Raw genomic sequence first — 12,506 nt, 5'->3', positions numbered from 1 at the left:
TATGTACTCCTTTCCCCACCCCAGGGGCCATGCACCCCCAGCCTGCTGCCCTGACCCTGCTTTCCCCCACCCCAGGGGCCATGCACCCCCTGCGCAGCGGCCTGCTTAATTCCACATCAGATTCGGACCTCGTGCGCTACCGCACCATTAGCAAGATACCCCAAATCACCCTCAACTTTGTGGACCTCAAGGGCGACCCCTTCCTGGCTTCGCCCACCAGTGACCGGGAGATCATAGCACCGAAGATAAAGGAGCGGACCCACAATGTCACTGAGAAGGTGACCCAGGTAGGTGCCCAGTCCCTGGATCTTCCCTCAGCGTGAAGGGACTTGGAAGGGGTGGGTGTGGGCTGTGGTCGAGGGGGGCGGGGAGAGCTCCAGTCAGTGAGGGTCTTGAGGGTAGGCAGACCTGCTGGCTGAGCACGGAGGTGGCGGTTTCAGAGCTGGGGGAGAGGACAGTCTGGGAGGTCCTGGAGAAAGGGAGGCTGGAGGGGAGGCGGCCTTGGGACGGGGTGGGTACCAAAGACAGATTGATGGGGGCACAGGAGGGCAGTGCAGTTGGGGCTAGGCGCCTGAGAGGGTCAGGGTGGGTGGGAGAAGGCAGCCACAGGGGCATGACACAGTCTGCTCTTAGGGTATGGTGAGGGGAGTAACGGGGGTCAACCAACAGGAGGCTTTGAATTAGAAGAGGCCACAGAGGTCAAGGTTGGGGGGGGGGGTCCTGATTCTTCTGGGCCAAGGGGATGGGCCAGGAAGAGGCCTCATGGTAGGACCAGGGTGGCCTGGAAGTGCCCACCCCTGTTCCCCAAACGCATCGGGAGGGGAGGGTATGGGGGTGGGTGCACAGATAGGGAGGGACCAAGTCCCTGACTCTGGGGGCACTGCCCAGCACTGCCAGGTGGCAGGGCCAGCCTTGTCTCCTGCCCCCTCCTGGCAGCAAGATGGCCTGCACCACCCCCACTGCCCAGTCCATTCCAGCTCCTTCCTCAAGTACTGGCAGAGGGTGAGAAGCCCGGGACGGGGGGGTGGGCTCCTTGCCTGCCACGCCTCAGTCCCTGTGGCTGCCTCCTGCCCCTTCCACAGCACCCCCCCTCCCAAGTGGGCCCGTGAGAGAGCCGCCAACACCAGCCTCTTCAGCCCTCCTCCTGGCCTTGCTCCCACCGCCTCTGGCTCTCTGGGTCCCTGCCAGGTCTCCAACCCCTTGGCCTTGAGTCCAGAATGTTCCCCCACACCCCAGGCCCCATATCTGGCTGCCGATGCCTCTCTCCTCTGGCCCGTGGCTCTGCTGTTCCCACCTGGAGCCCAGGCGTCTGCCCCTGCTCTGGCGCCTTGCTCCTGCGCCCACATCGTGCGCTTCTGTGTGCTGTGGTCTGTGTGTGCGTCTATGTGCTAGTGCGCGCGTGTGTTCCTGGCTCTGCCGGCCTCTCCATCTCTGGGTGTCTGTCTGACTCTGGCTGGCTGGGCACTGGACCGGCGGGGCGGGGGTGTTGGGGAGACCATTAATCTGTGGTGACAGACCGGGCTGCTGGGGGAGGGGTACGGGCTGCAGGAGCGGCTGCAGCAGGAGCCCAGAGCGGCTGCGGGGGAGGGGGCCGCTGGCCGGGCTGGCGGGGTGGGGGTGGGGACCTGGGAGGAGGAGGGGCGGGCCGGAGGAGCCTAGGTTCTGACCGCGGCGCCGCTGCTGGGCTGGCGGCAGGCAGAGCGCAGCACCCTGGCAGCGGGGCCTGAACCAGGGGGCCATGGGCAGCCTGAGCCAGGCGGGCTGCCATCTACGCTCACCGCCAGGGTGACCCCAGCCCTGGGGCCCAGCCCCAGCGACCCTGGCTTCATTCCAGAGGCTGCCCTGGGAGCCAGGCCGCCAGTCTCTGGGGCGCAGCCTGGGCTGGGACTGCTGCTGGGGCGCAGGTGAGGCGCTGGCTGGGCTCTCGGGCCCCAGGGCAGGCAGGCTGGGGGGAGCCGAGTCCTCCATGGCGGGCCCCGCCAAGAAGGCGAGCGGGACTGGGGCTCTGCAGCCCCGGGCCCAGAAAGGCCGGGTAAAGCGGGCCGTACGCATCTCCAGCCTGGTGGCCCAGGAGGTAGGTGACCCCCAGCCCCTCCCTCTCCCTTCCAGGGCTGGGGCACTGATTCAGGTCGCAGCCCAGAGGACTCTGGCTCCAGGCCTGAGAGCGCGTCTGAGAAGCAGGGCCGTTTGGGGAGCCCAGGGGGCTGCAGCCCTGCTCACCCCACTCCTGGCTTCAGCTCGCTCTTCCCCAGGCCTGCTGGGCCTGGGCGGACAGTGTTTGTCTTGCCAGGACTTTCCTCTCTGAGGGCTCCCGTGGCCCACTGTCTTCTAGCTCAAAATGTTAAGGGAGGAGAGGAAGACAAGGAGTAAAATGGGTGCCCAGAGAGGATGGTGGGAGATGGGGGAGGAGAGGAGGTTGCCTCCCCCTCCTGCCGCACCACCCGCAGTGGGCAGTGGCCAGGTCTGGCCTGGAGGTCATGGGCTCCACTGCTTCTGTTGTCCACGTGCCGGGGGTGGACCAGTGGTGGCCCAGGGAGGCGTGGGTTGCCGCGGGGGTCCAGGTTTCGGGGCTGGAGTCTGAGGAGGGTGGGGCCAGAGGCTACTGGATGGTGATGAGGGTAGCTGAGCTGAGGCCCCTGGGTCACTTCTTCCAGGACGGCCTGAGGTGCTGGTCGCTGCCCTGTGGTCCCCTAAGCTGATGACTCTGTAGGTACCTCCTGGGAGCCGCCTCTTCGCCCCATGTCGGAGAGCCTGGAGCAAGCTGGGGGAGGGTGGCAGAGGGGGTGTTGGCGGTGGCTCAAGGGTGAGTCTGAGAGTCCCAGTGCTGCCACCTGCACCTGGCACCTGAGTCTCAGCTTTGGCTCCTGTGCTTCTCCCAGCTGGGGGCCAGTCTGGGGAGGACCCTGCCCACCCACAGGTGAGAACCCAGGAGTCGGCTTAAATGAGCCTCAGTATTCTGTGGGGCAACAGGTCAAAGGAGGTCACGCACCTGGTCCGAGGCCATCTAGTGAGCTGGTGGTTGCAGAGCTGGGCTTGGCTCGGTGAGATGAGGTCTGCGGGTCCAGGTCTTGCATCCAGGCCGTGTGTGTGTGTGTGTGTGTGTGTGTGTGTGTACGTCTGCGCACTGAGGTGGCCCTGGCCCGGCTGTGGGCAGACTCAGGAGCCGATCACTGTTTATCAGGCGTGGTTTAGCCTCTCAGGCGCTTGCAGGGGTCCATCCAGGGTGGGCAGTTACCTTCTTCTGTCCCTTGTCTGCAGGGGCCTTGGTCAGTTACTTTTTCTCAGTCCCCACTTGATTCCCGAAAGGCCGCTGCCCCGCATGCTCTGCCTGAAGGAGCAGGCAGCTTGGGCTGAAGGCAGGGCAGAGTGGGGACCTGGAAGTCACACACTCCCTCCCCTGCCCCAGGCCCCAGCTTCTCCCTCCACCCATCATGTGCCTTTGGACCCCTGTGGCCAGCCCAGGGTGGACAAACCCCTAGCTATAGCCTGTCTGAACTTTCAGTTACTTCTAAGGCGATGTTCTCCAAACAGTCCCTCTGGTGAGGGTGGTCCAGGGGATCCCCAGCTTGAATGTGAGTGGGACTCTGAGGCTCCATCCGCCATGGCCCTCCCCAGCCCAGAGGCCTGAGGACGAGGGCCCTGGCAGCCAGTGTTGCCGGGAGCAAGGCCGGCAGCCTCGGCTCTTGGGGTGGGCCAGACTGGGAGGCTTGGAGAGGGGGCTTGAGTTGAGTCAAATGTCTGTGGGAGAGGAGGCCACAGGGAGACAGGCAGGGGCTCCTGGGACAGTGTGGAGCTGGTCTCAGCTCTTCCTCGTTGGGTTCGGGAAGAGAGGGGCGTGCCCACTGCCCCCTGGTCTGGATGTCTGCCTGTGTGCATGTCCCCCTGTGCACATGAATGCACACCTGTGGCTGGGTTGGGTCTTCTGTGTGCCTTTGTAGGAGTGTGGGAGGGCTGCCCTGGGCCAGCGGGAGGGGTTGCAGGAGCGGGGTGGGAGTGTTTCCGTCTCTCTCCCCGGGGGCCACGGAGCCTGAGTCGGGATGGCTGTATCCCTGGGACAGGGGCACGGACTGAGGCCGTGGTGTGTGGGGAGGTGTGAGCTAGATCAGATGGTGGGAGGCACATCCCCAGGCAGGGGTCTCGTTGCTGGTGGGGGGCAGTACTTCTGGGTGTCACTGCATGGTGCCCTGGACTCAGGGTCAGCTGGGAGGCTCCTGTGCTGCACGAGGAACTGTGGGGCCCTGACTGAGGGCCCGGGATGGGCATTCCGATGGAAACATTTCGGCCCCCCCCTTATTCTGCTCAGCCTTTTCTCTGGAGGCCCCAACAGAAATGTCACCTGCTCCCACCCTGGAGGTCCCATGGCTGGTCTCCCCCTGCTCCCGGCTGCACCGGGACGTCACCCCTCACCTCCAGCTCCTCTGCCTGTCCAGGTCCTGTCCCTGGGCGCGGACGTGCTGCCGGAGTACAAGCTGCAGGCGCCGCGCATCCACCGCTGGACCATCCTGCACTACAGCCCCTTCAAGGCCGTGTGGGACTGGCTCATCCTGCTGCTGGTCATCTACACGGCCGTCTTCACGCCCTACTCGGCCGCCTTCCTGCTGAAGGAGACGGAGGAGGGCCCCGCGGCCCCGGACTGCGGCTACGCCTGCCAGCCGCTGGCCGTGGTGGACCTCATTGTGGACATCATGTTCATCGTGGACATCCTCATCAACTTCCGCACCACCTACGTCAACGCCAACGAGGAGGTGGTCAGCCACCCTGGCCGCATCGCCGTCCACTACTTCAAGGGCTGGTTCCTCATTGACATGGTGGCCGCCATCCCCTTTGACCTGCTCATCTTCGGCTCTGGCTCGGAGGAGGTGGGTTGGGAGGGAGACGGGGAGAGCAGAGGCCTGGAGGGTGCTGGGGAGGGGTGAGGAGGTGGTGGGGCAAAGGGGTGGCTAGAAAAAGGGGGCTGCAGGGGCCTGGAGGTGCCCCAGCTGACTTATGGCACTAACTGGGTGCAGAGGTCCAGAGGGGGTCTTTTTTTTCTCAGTTTGTCTCTCCAAAGAGGCCACTGTCTTCTAATTCACACAAAAGTGCCCTGGGAGCTAGTGGGACCTCTGGTCAGGCACCTGAGGGTGGGTGTTACTCCTTTCTTTCTTTTTAAAAAACCCTCACGCAAGGACACTTTTCCCTTGATTTTTCAGATAGAATGAAAGGGAGGGAGGGACAGAGAGAGAAACATCACTTGGTTGCCTCCTGCATGACCCTACCCGGGGCTGGGGATCGAACCCATGATCTTTTGGTTGGTGGCTGACGCGCTAACTGCTGAGCCAAACCAGCCAGGGCTGTTGCCCCTTTCTGAGCCCCAGTTTTCTCTATCCTCGCCACGGAGGCCAGGCACCCTTTGTCACAAAGCTGGTGCAAAGATGAACAGATCGGGACTCTGTGCTGGGCTCAGTGTGTGGGAGGCGCTTTAGTTATTAGGTTCTGGGAGGACGTCCTTGGGGACTTTCCTCTGATGCCGTCCCCGAGAATGCTGCAGTGCCTCTGTTTTTAAAAGAAAATATGTTTTTCTTGATTTTTTTTTAGAGAGAGAGGAAGGGAGAGAGAGAGAGAAACATTGATCGGCCTCCTCCTGCACGCCCCCTACTGGGGATCGAGCCCACAACCCGGGCATGCGCCCTGACTCGGAATTGAACCTGGACCTCCCAGTGCTTGGGACGCTGCTCAGTCCACTGAGCCACGCCGCGGGGCATGCCTCCACTTTTTATTTGCCCCACGTGGACTGTCTCCTCCATCCCCAGCTGATCGGGCTGCTGAAGACAGCGCGGCTGCTGCGGCTGGTGCGGGTGGCGCGGAAGCTGGACCGCTACTCGGAGTACGGGGCGGCCGTGCTCTTCCTGCTCATGTGCACCTTCGCGCTCATCGCGCACTGGCTGGCCTGCATCTGGTACGCCATCGGCAACATGGAGCAGCCGCACATGGACTCCCGCATCGGCTGGCTGCACAACCTGGGCGACCAGATCGGCAAGCCCTACAACAGCAGCGGCCTGGGCGGCCCCTCCATCAAGGACAAGTACGTCACGGCCCTGTACTTCACCTTCAGCAGCCTCACCAGCGTGGGCTTCGGCAACGTCTCCCCCAACACCAACTCCGAGAAGATCTTCTCCATCTGCGTCATGCTCATCGGCTGTGAGTGTGGGCGGGGCCGTGGAAGAGCCCCAGGTGGAGGCGAGGGTGGGTGCTGGAGGGGCCAGCTGGGGCCCTGGAACTTAGAGACTCAGGATGCCTGGGGTGGGGGGAGTGGGCGCACAGGCAGAGACCAAGGGCGTGCATGCCTGGGCGTCTGTGTTTGCGACTCTGGTGGGTGTGCTCCCATGGAGATATGCTTGCATGTGTCCTTCCCTGGTGCAGGGGCGGGGGGTCCCTAGGATGCTGACAGCCCCACTCACCCCTGCCCCCAGCCCTCATGTACGCCAGCATCTTTGGCAACGTGTCCGCCATCATCCAGCGGCTGTACTCGGGCACCGCCCGCTACCACACGCAGATGCTCCGCGTGCGTGAGTTCATCCGCTTCCACCAGATCCCTAACCCGCTGCGCCAGCGCCTGGAGGAGTACTTCCAGCATGCCTGGTCCTACACCAACGGCATCGACATGAACGCGGTGAGGCCAGCGGGCTGCCGGAAGGCTGGTGCCGGGCTGGAGGGAGCCGCGTGGCAGTGGGGATGCCCCTAGGGTCTCAGGTGGTCATGGTTAGTGCTTAGGAAGACCCTGAGAGGTGTGTCCCCCCCTTTGGCCCCGGAGCTCATTTGCTGGGAGAGCTCTCACTTTGGGGCAGGCAGTGACCAGGCTCTTGTAGGGAGGCGATTATGGTTAATCCTTACAACAGCCCCCCAGGAAATGGTCTCCACACACACCGTACACATAAGTAGATGGGGGCCTAAGGCCATGAGGTGGCGTCCCCAAGGGTGCCCAGCTAGGAGGGGTGGAGCCGGAATGGGCACCCAGGTCCTTCCCCCAAGCTCCTCCCTGGATCTCCGGGTGGGAGTGGGTGGTCCCGGGAGGCACGCTGAGCCGCTGGCCCCGCCCCCAGGTGCTGAAGGGCTTCCCGGAGTGCCTGCAGGCGGACATCTGCCTGCACCTGAACCGCTCGCTGCTGCAACATTGCAAGCCCTTCCGGGGGGCCACCAAGGGCTGCCTGCGGGCCCTGGCCATGAAGTTCAAGACGACACACGCACCGCCAGGGGACACGCTGGTGCACGCGGGGGACCTGCTCACTGCCCTCTATTTCATCTCCCGGGGCTCCATCGAGATCCTGCGGGGTGACATCGTCGTAGCCATCCTCGGTAGAGTGGGGACTGGGGGCTGGGCCAGCATGTCTATCCGCCAAGGCCTGGGGAGGTCCAGGCCCTTTGAGGACACAGATGTGGGGTCTGGGACCAGGGACTGCTTCAGGGAGGGGCTCCTTGAATTCACCCAAGCTCCGGCCCAAGGGGGCAGCAGAAGGGAGCCTCACAGGGGGCAGGGTCGCTGAACTCTAAGGGTTCCCAGACTCTGTTTCCCTTCAGGATCTCCCCACAGGCAGACACCTGCACCTTCCTTAAAGAAGCACCCAGCCCTGCTCCAAGGAGGGAGGTTCTGCATCTGGTTTTAACCAGGAAACTTACCTTAGCTTCCCGCAGCCTCGTGTGATACAACAAGCCCAGCCACACGGTCTGCAAAGTAAAGGGAGTCCTGCCCCTCTTCCCCTTTCGCCCCTTCCTCCCCACCCTACCTGTACACCTAGGCAGGTGCGCCTGGGCAGGGGGCTTCCTGCCCTCTGCCTGTCCTTCCCTTGGCACAGAGGGCCATTTTCGATGTTTATTTCTCAGTTCACAAACGCCCCCAAACACAGCGGAAACCAGTTTGTCTACACAAGGCTCAGCTCACTAGGTGTTTCCTGTGCCGTGCTGGGCTAGTCTGTTTTCTTCCAGAAGCCAAACTGTGGGTCCAGAGGCCCTACTTGTTCTGATCTGTAGTCTGAGAAACCCTGTGGTAGGGGTGCAGTGATTGGCCAGCGGGTGTCTGGGACAGGGGTTTTGGGGGAGAAGTGGAGTTAGAACCTCAGGAAGCCTGGGCCCTGGGCAGAGAGGGGCACCCGGCCGATCCTGCTGGCTGGTGGTTGCTGGGAGAGCCAAGGTTCCTGCCCTCCCCACCCCCCAGGCACTGCTGACCAACTGCACAGCCCTGCCTTTGGGAGCTGGGGTGGGGGTGGCTGGCTGAGGCGACCCTGGCTCTGTGGGGTGGGGGCCGGGTGTTGAAAACGGGTGAGAATTCGGGAGGATGGGTGCCTGCTCTTTGCTGCTGCCCCAGGCTGAGCCCCGCTCTCGTGGCCTCCAGGGAAGAATGACATTTTTGGAGAGCCTCTGAACCTTTACGCGCGGCCTGGCAAGTCCAACGGGGACGTGCGGGCCCTCACCTACTGCGACCTGCACAAGATTCACCGGGACGACCTGCTGGAGGTGCTGGACATGTACCCGGAGTTCTCCGACCACTTCTGGTCCAGCCTGGAGATCACGTTCAACCTGAGAGACGTGAGTGGGCTGCCCCTGCCCGCTGCACCCCGGGGGGCCGCCCTCAGGCTCTGTCCCCCTGCCTGTCAGATGGCGCAGCTTCAGACCAGAGGTGAACGTCCCGGCCTCAGCCTGCGTCGAGGCCGAGGTGTCGGTGCCGGAGCCCTCACCTGGGCGGAACTCTCTGCGCCCCGCCCCCCGCCCCGGCTCCATTCATGAGGGGTTTAGTCTGACCCAGGCCGGTGGGTGGCGAGGAAGGGCCCTGACGCCTCCCTTGGTTCCAGACCAACATGATCCCCGGCTCTCCCGGCAGCGCGGAGCTGGAGGGTGGCTTCAACCGGCAACGCAAGCGCAAGCTGTCCTTCCGCAGGCGCACTGACAAGGGTGAGGTGGGGGCGGGGCCGGGGGTCCAGGTAAAGCCTGCGAGCGGGTGGGGGCGGGTCCAGGTGGCCAGGAGGAGGGCGGAGCTTGGGGTCCGGCTGCGTCTGCTGGATCCGGGCTCCACAGACATTCCTGCCCCTGCCTACCCTCCGGGTTCCCCACCCCTCCCCCAACTGTCTTTTCAGTCCCACCTGGGGCTGTCACCTCCTCCGGGAAGCCTTCTGCCCTCCACAGCAGGGGCGTGCCTGAGCAGGGCTGGTGTCTGGGTGGGCCCTGCCTTGACCTGAGGGGAGGAGAGACAGGACAAAGAGGGCAAGGGGGCCGGGGGTCCAGAACCCAAGAGGCCCGCCCAGCATTGCCCGGCCCGCGCGTGGGCAGCCGGCGGTTGGAGATGACCTGGTGCTGTTGCCTGCAGTTCTCAGTCCCCTGGGGGGGGGCGATGGGAACAAGACACAGCAGGGTGTCCTGCCGCAGCCTCTCCTAGGCCTGCTCTGATCCTCTCCCCTCCCTGCCCCTCCTCTCTGCTCTGATGTCCTCCCTGCCTCCCGCCTTCTCTGAGGCCCTTCTCTGTTTCCCACAGACCCGGAGCAGCCAGGGGAGGTGTCAGCCTTGGGGCCTGGCCGGGCGGGGGCAGCGCCAAGTGGCCAGGGCCGGCCTGGGGGGCCGTGGGGGGAGAGCCTGTCCAGTGGCCCCTCCAGCCCTGAGAGCAGTGATGATGAGGGCGCAGGCCACAGCTCCAGCCCCCTCCGCCTGGTGCCCTTCTCCAGCCCCAGGCCCCCTGGAGAGCTGCCCGGTGGGGAGCCCCTGACCGAGGACTGTGAGAAGAGCAGCGACACTTGTAACCCGCTGTCAGGTAGGGCGAGGGCCGAGGGGCAGAGGGGGGCGTGGCATCTGTCCTGGTGTCCCTCACCCAGCTCTCTGGCTCCAGGGGCCTTCTCAGGAGTGTCCAACATCTTCAGCTTCTGGGGGGACAGTCGGGGCCGCCAGTACCAGGAGCTGCCTCGATGCCCCGCCCCTGCCCCAAGCCTCCTCAACATCCCTCTTTCCAGCCCCGGCCGGCGTTCCCGGGGCGACGTGGAGAGCAGGCTGGATGCCCTCCAGAGGCAGCTCAACAGGTGAGGGCGGCCCGGGTCCAGTCTGACCCCCGCTGTGTGTGTGGGGAGGGTCTGTGGATCGTGTGGCCCGGGATACTGCAGTGTGATCCTGGGGTTCCTGGCAGTGTTGTACGGAGAATGGAGAGTGTGCTCCGTCTAGGCCTGCCCGTGTGTCTGGAAGTGGGACCCTCTCCTTCCACTCGGAGCTGAGCCAGGGTCGCCCCACCTGGGATGAAGAGTGGGCCTGGGGTTGACCAGCTGGCCCGTCTATAGAGTGTTCCGAAGTCACAGGTACTGGTGTCTCCACTTCCCCGAGACCCAGAACATCCTCCTCCTCCTTGCCCCAGGCTGGAGACTCGGCTCAGCGCGGACATGGCCACCATCCTGCAGCTGCTACAGAGGCAGATGACGCTGGTCCCGCCTGCCTACAGCGCTGTGACCACCCCGGGCCCCGGCCCCACCTCTCCTTGCCCTCTGCTGCCTGTCAGCCCCATCGCCACCCTCACCCTGGATTCGCTTTCTCAGGTACGTTCCGAAGCCCCCTTGCACCTTGGCACCCAGCCGTTCTGGGCCAGCTCCTCCCAAACCTGCTCTGCTGCCCTTTGCTTGGCCCTGGGCCCCAGTATCCTCCCAGCCTGTCCTGGAGGAGGGCTGCCTGGGAGCAGTGGGCACAGGGCAAGGAAGGAGAGCCCCCAAACCAAAGCCCCAGACAGCTGGGCAGAGGCACCAGCAGTCTGAGTGGTGCGGGCTCCCCCGTGTCACCTGGATGGCCCTGTCTGCCCACGGTGCCTGTCGTGATCACAGGTGGTCTGCAGGGGGCACTGACGGAGCCCGAGGCCTGGCAGTGCTGCGTGCACTGAGCCTGTTGGATGGGGTCCTAGGTTCCCGGTGTGAATGGCACCCCTGACCTGACTGCTACCAGCCAGTGGTGGTTGTACTGCTACCCTGCAGGGCTGCCCTGAGGACTTCAGCTTGTTCCTAGGGTAGCACGTCTGGCCCATCTTCTGCTGGCCATGGGCCTCTGCTGCCCTTCGTCCTCTCCCGAGTGGCCTCCTGACAGGACAGCGGTGTCTGGGCCCCCTGGCTCCCAGAGGCAGCCTGGGCTCCGTCCCCTTCCCCTGGCATCTGCCGCCCCTCCCACATGCTGCCTGCTCCTGTTTGCAGACACAGAGCCCACGTCAGCAAATGTGCCAGTCTCCCTTCACAGCCTCCCCCGCCGGTCTCACCACACTCGTCACACCCGCACACCCCCTCCGCCGGCCCTGGCACGCTCCCTGGCCTGCGGGGCCTGGCCGCCAGCCTGCCTCTGCATTTGGTTCCTGAGTTCTTTCTCCATTGGAGGGAGGAAACTCGGTTCCCTTTCTGTCCCAGCTTCTGCCCTAACTCGGGGCCCCTTGTCCTGGGTTGGTTTGCATTCCGCTGCCTTGTTGCCTGGGAAGGAAGTGGCGATGGCCTTGAGTTCTGCTCCCTGTCGGGAAGCTCCCCCAGCTCCCACCTGCCCGGCCGGCCCCTGCCCACTGACAGTGTGCTCCTCACTGCCATGCCCAGAGCCTCCCTTGTGGCCGTGTCCTGTCCTGCTGTCCTCTGTCACCCTCCTGACCCTCTCCGAACTCCGACCTTCCTCTCTATCCACTTGACTGACCCTCCGTCCCCTCCGAGGGCTCCTTGGCTCTTATACTCTCTGTTCTTTGCAGGTTTCCCAGTTCATGGTGTGTGAGGAGCTCCCCCCGGGGGGCCCGGAGGTCCCCCAAGACGGCCCTACACGACGCCTCTCCCTGCCGGGCCAGCTGGGCGTCCTCACCTCCCAGCCCCTGCACAGACATGGCTCAGACCCAGGCAGTTAGTGGGGTGGCCCGGTGTGGACATGTGGCTCACCTAGGGTTCAGCGCACTGCCTGAGCCCCTCTCCTCGGAGGCCCTGCCCAGGAGGCCCTGGCCACTCAGGGGAGAGGGACTCGAAGGCTCAGCTCATCCCCAGCTCTTGGGACCATCTCCTGCAGTCCCCTGGGCCCCAGTGGGAGGGGCAGGGCCAGCGCCAGGGCCGGGCAGTGGACTGGGGGGTCTGTGGTCCCCCCACTGCCCTGGGGGCAATAGCTGGTCTAACTGCCCAGAGACACCCGGCCCTGGGCCTTAGGCACCTCAAGGACTTTTCTGCTATTTACTGCTCTTATTGTTAAGGATAATAATTAAGGATCATATGAATAATTAATGAAGATGCTGATGACTATGAATAATAAATAATTATCCTGAAGAGACTCCAGTGGTGGTGGGGCGGGTGTGGCGTCAGCGAACCATGTCCCATGTTCATAGTCACACGCGTGCGTGCACTGGGCTGGGAGGGGTGGCCTCGACATTGGTGTGGGGCGTGTGCGGTGGTGGGTGCTCCCCGGGGGGACACAGGTTGCTGCCAGGGCTTCCTGCCTCTGTGGGGCCCTGGACTCAGGAGAACAAAGAACCAGTCCTAATGGGATGCAGGCCACCCCCTCTGGGCCAT

General features: G+C 64.2%; 1 protein-coding gene across 2 annotated transcripts in view; it reads left to right on the top strand.

Moving 5' to 3' along the window:
* KCNH2 (potassium voltage-gated channel subfamily H member 2) overlaps positions 1-12,267 on the top strand; it is a 32,556-nt gene extending 20,289 nt beyond the window's left edge. Inside the window, exons 5-15 of one of the 2 annotated variants that reach the window (XM_036246577.1) lie at positions 76-287; positions 4,431-4,859; positions 5,790-6,177; positions 6,450-6,649; positions 7,080-7,332; positions 8,366-8,559; positions 8,823-8,922; positions 9,500-9,772; positions 9,848-10,034; positions 10,361-10,538; positions 11,708-12,267. In XM_036246577.1, coding sequence (XP_036102470.1) covers positions 76-287; positions 4,431-4,859; positions 5,790-6,177; positions 6,450-6,649; positions 7,080-7,332; positions 8,366-8,559; positions 8,823-8,922; positions 9,500-9,772; positions 9,848-10,034; positions 10,361-10,538; positions 11,708-11,857 — 2,564 coding nt within the window. In that variant the 3' untranslated portion in view covers positions 11,858-12,267. Of the gene's footprint in view, positions 1-75; positions 288-1,604; positions 2,075-4,430; positions 4,860-5,789; positions 6,178-6,449; positions 6,650-7,079; positions 7,333-8,365; positions 8,560-8,822; positions 8,923-9,499; positions 9,773-9,847; positions 10,035-10,360; positions 10,539-11,707 lie in introns of those variants that run through there. The other variant, XM_036246578.1, reaches the window with a different exon arrangement.
* Positions 12,268-12,506: the final 239 nt, after the last annotated feature.

The sequence above is a fragment of the Molossus molossus genome, unplaced genomic scaffold, assembly GCF_014108415.1.
Source record: "Molossus molossus isolate mMolMol1 unplaced genomic scaffold, mMolMol1.p scaffold_m16_p_7, whole genome shotgun sequence".
Lineage (NCBI taxonomy): Eukaryota > Metazoa > Chordata > Mammalia > Chiroptera > Molossidae > Molossus > Molossus molossus.
This window is presented reverse-complemented; position numbering and strand designations above follow the sequence as displayed.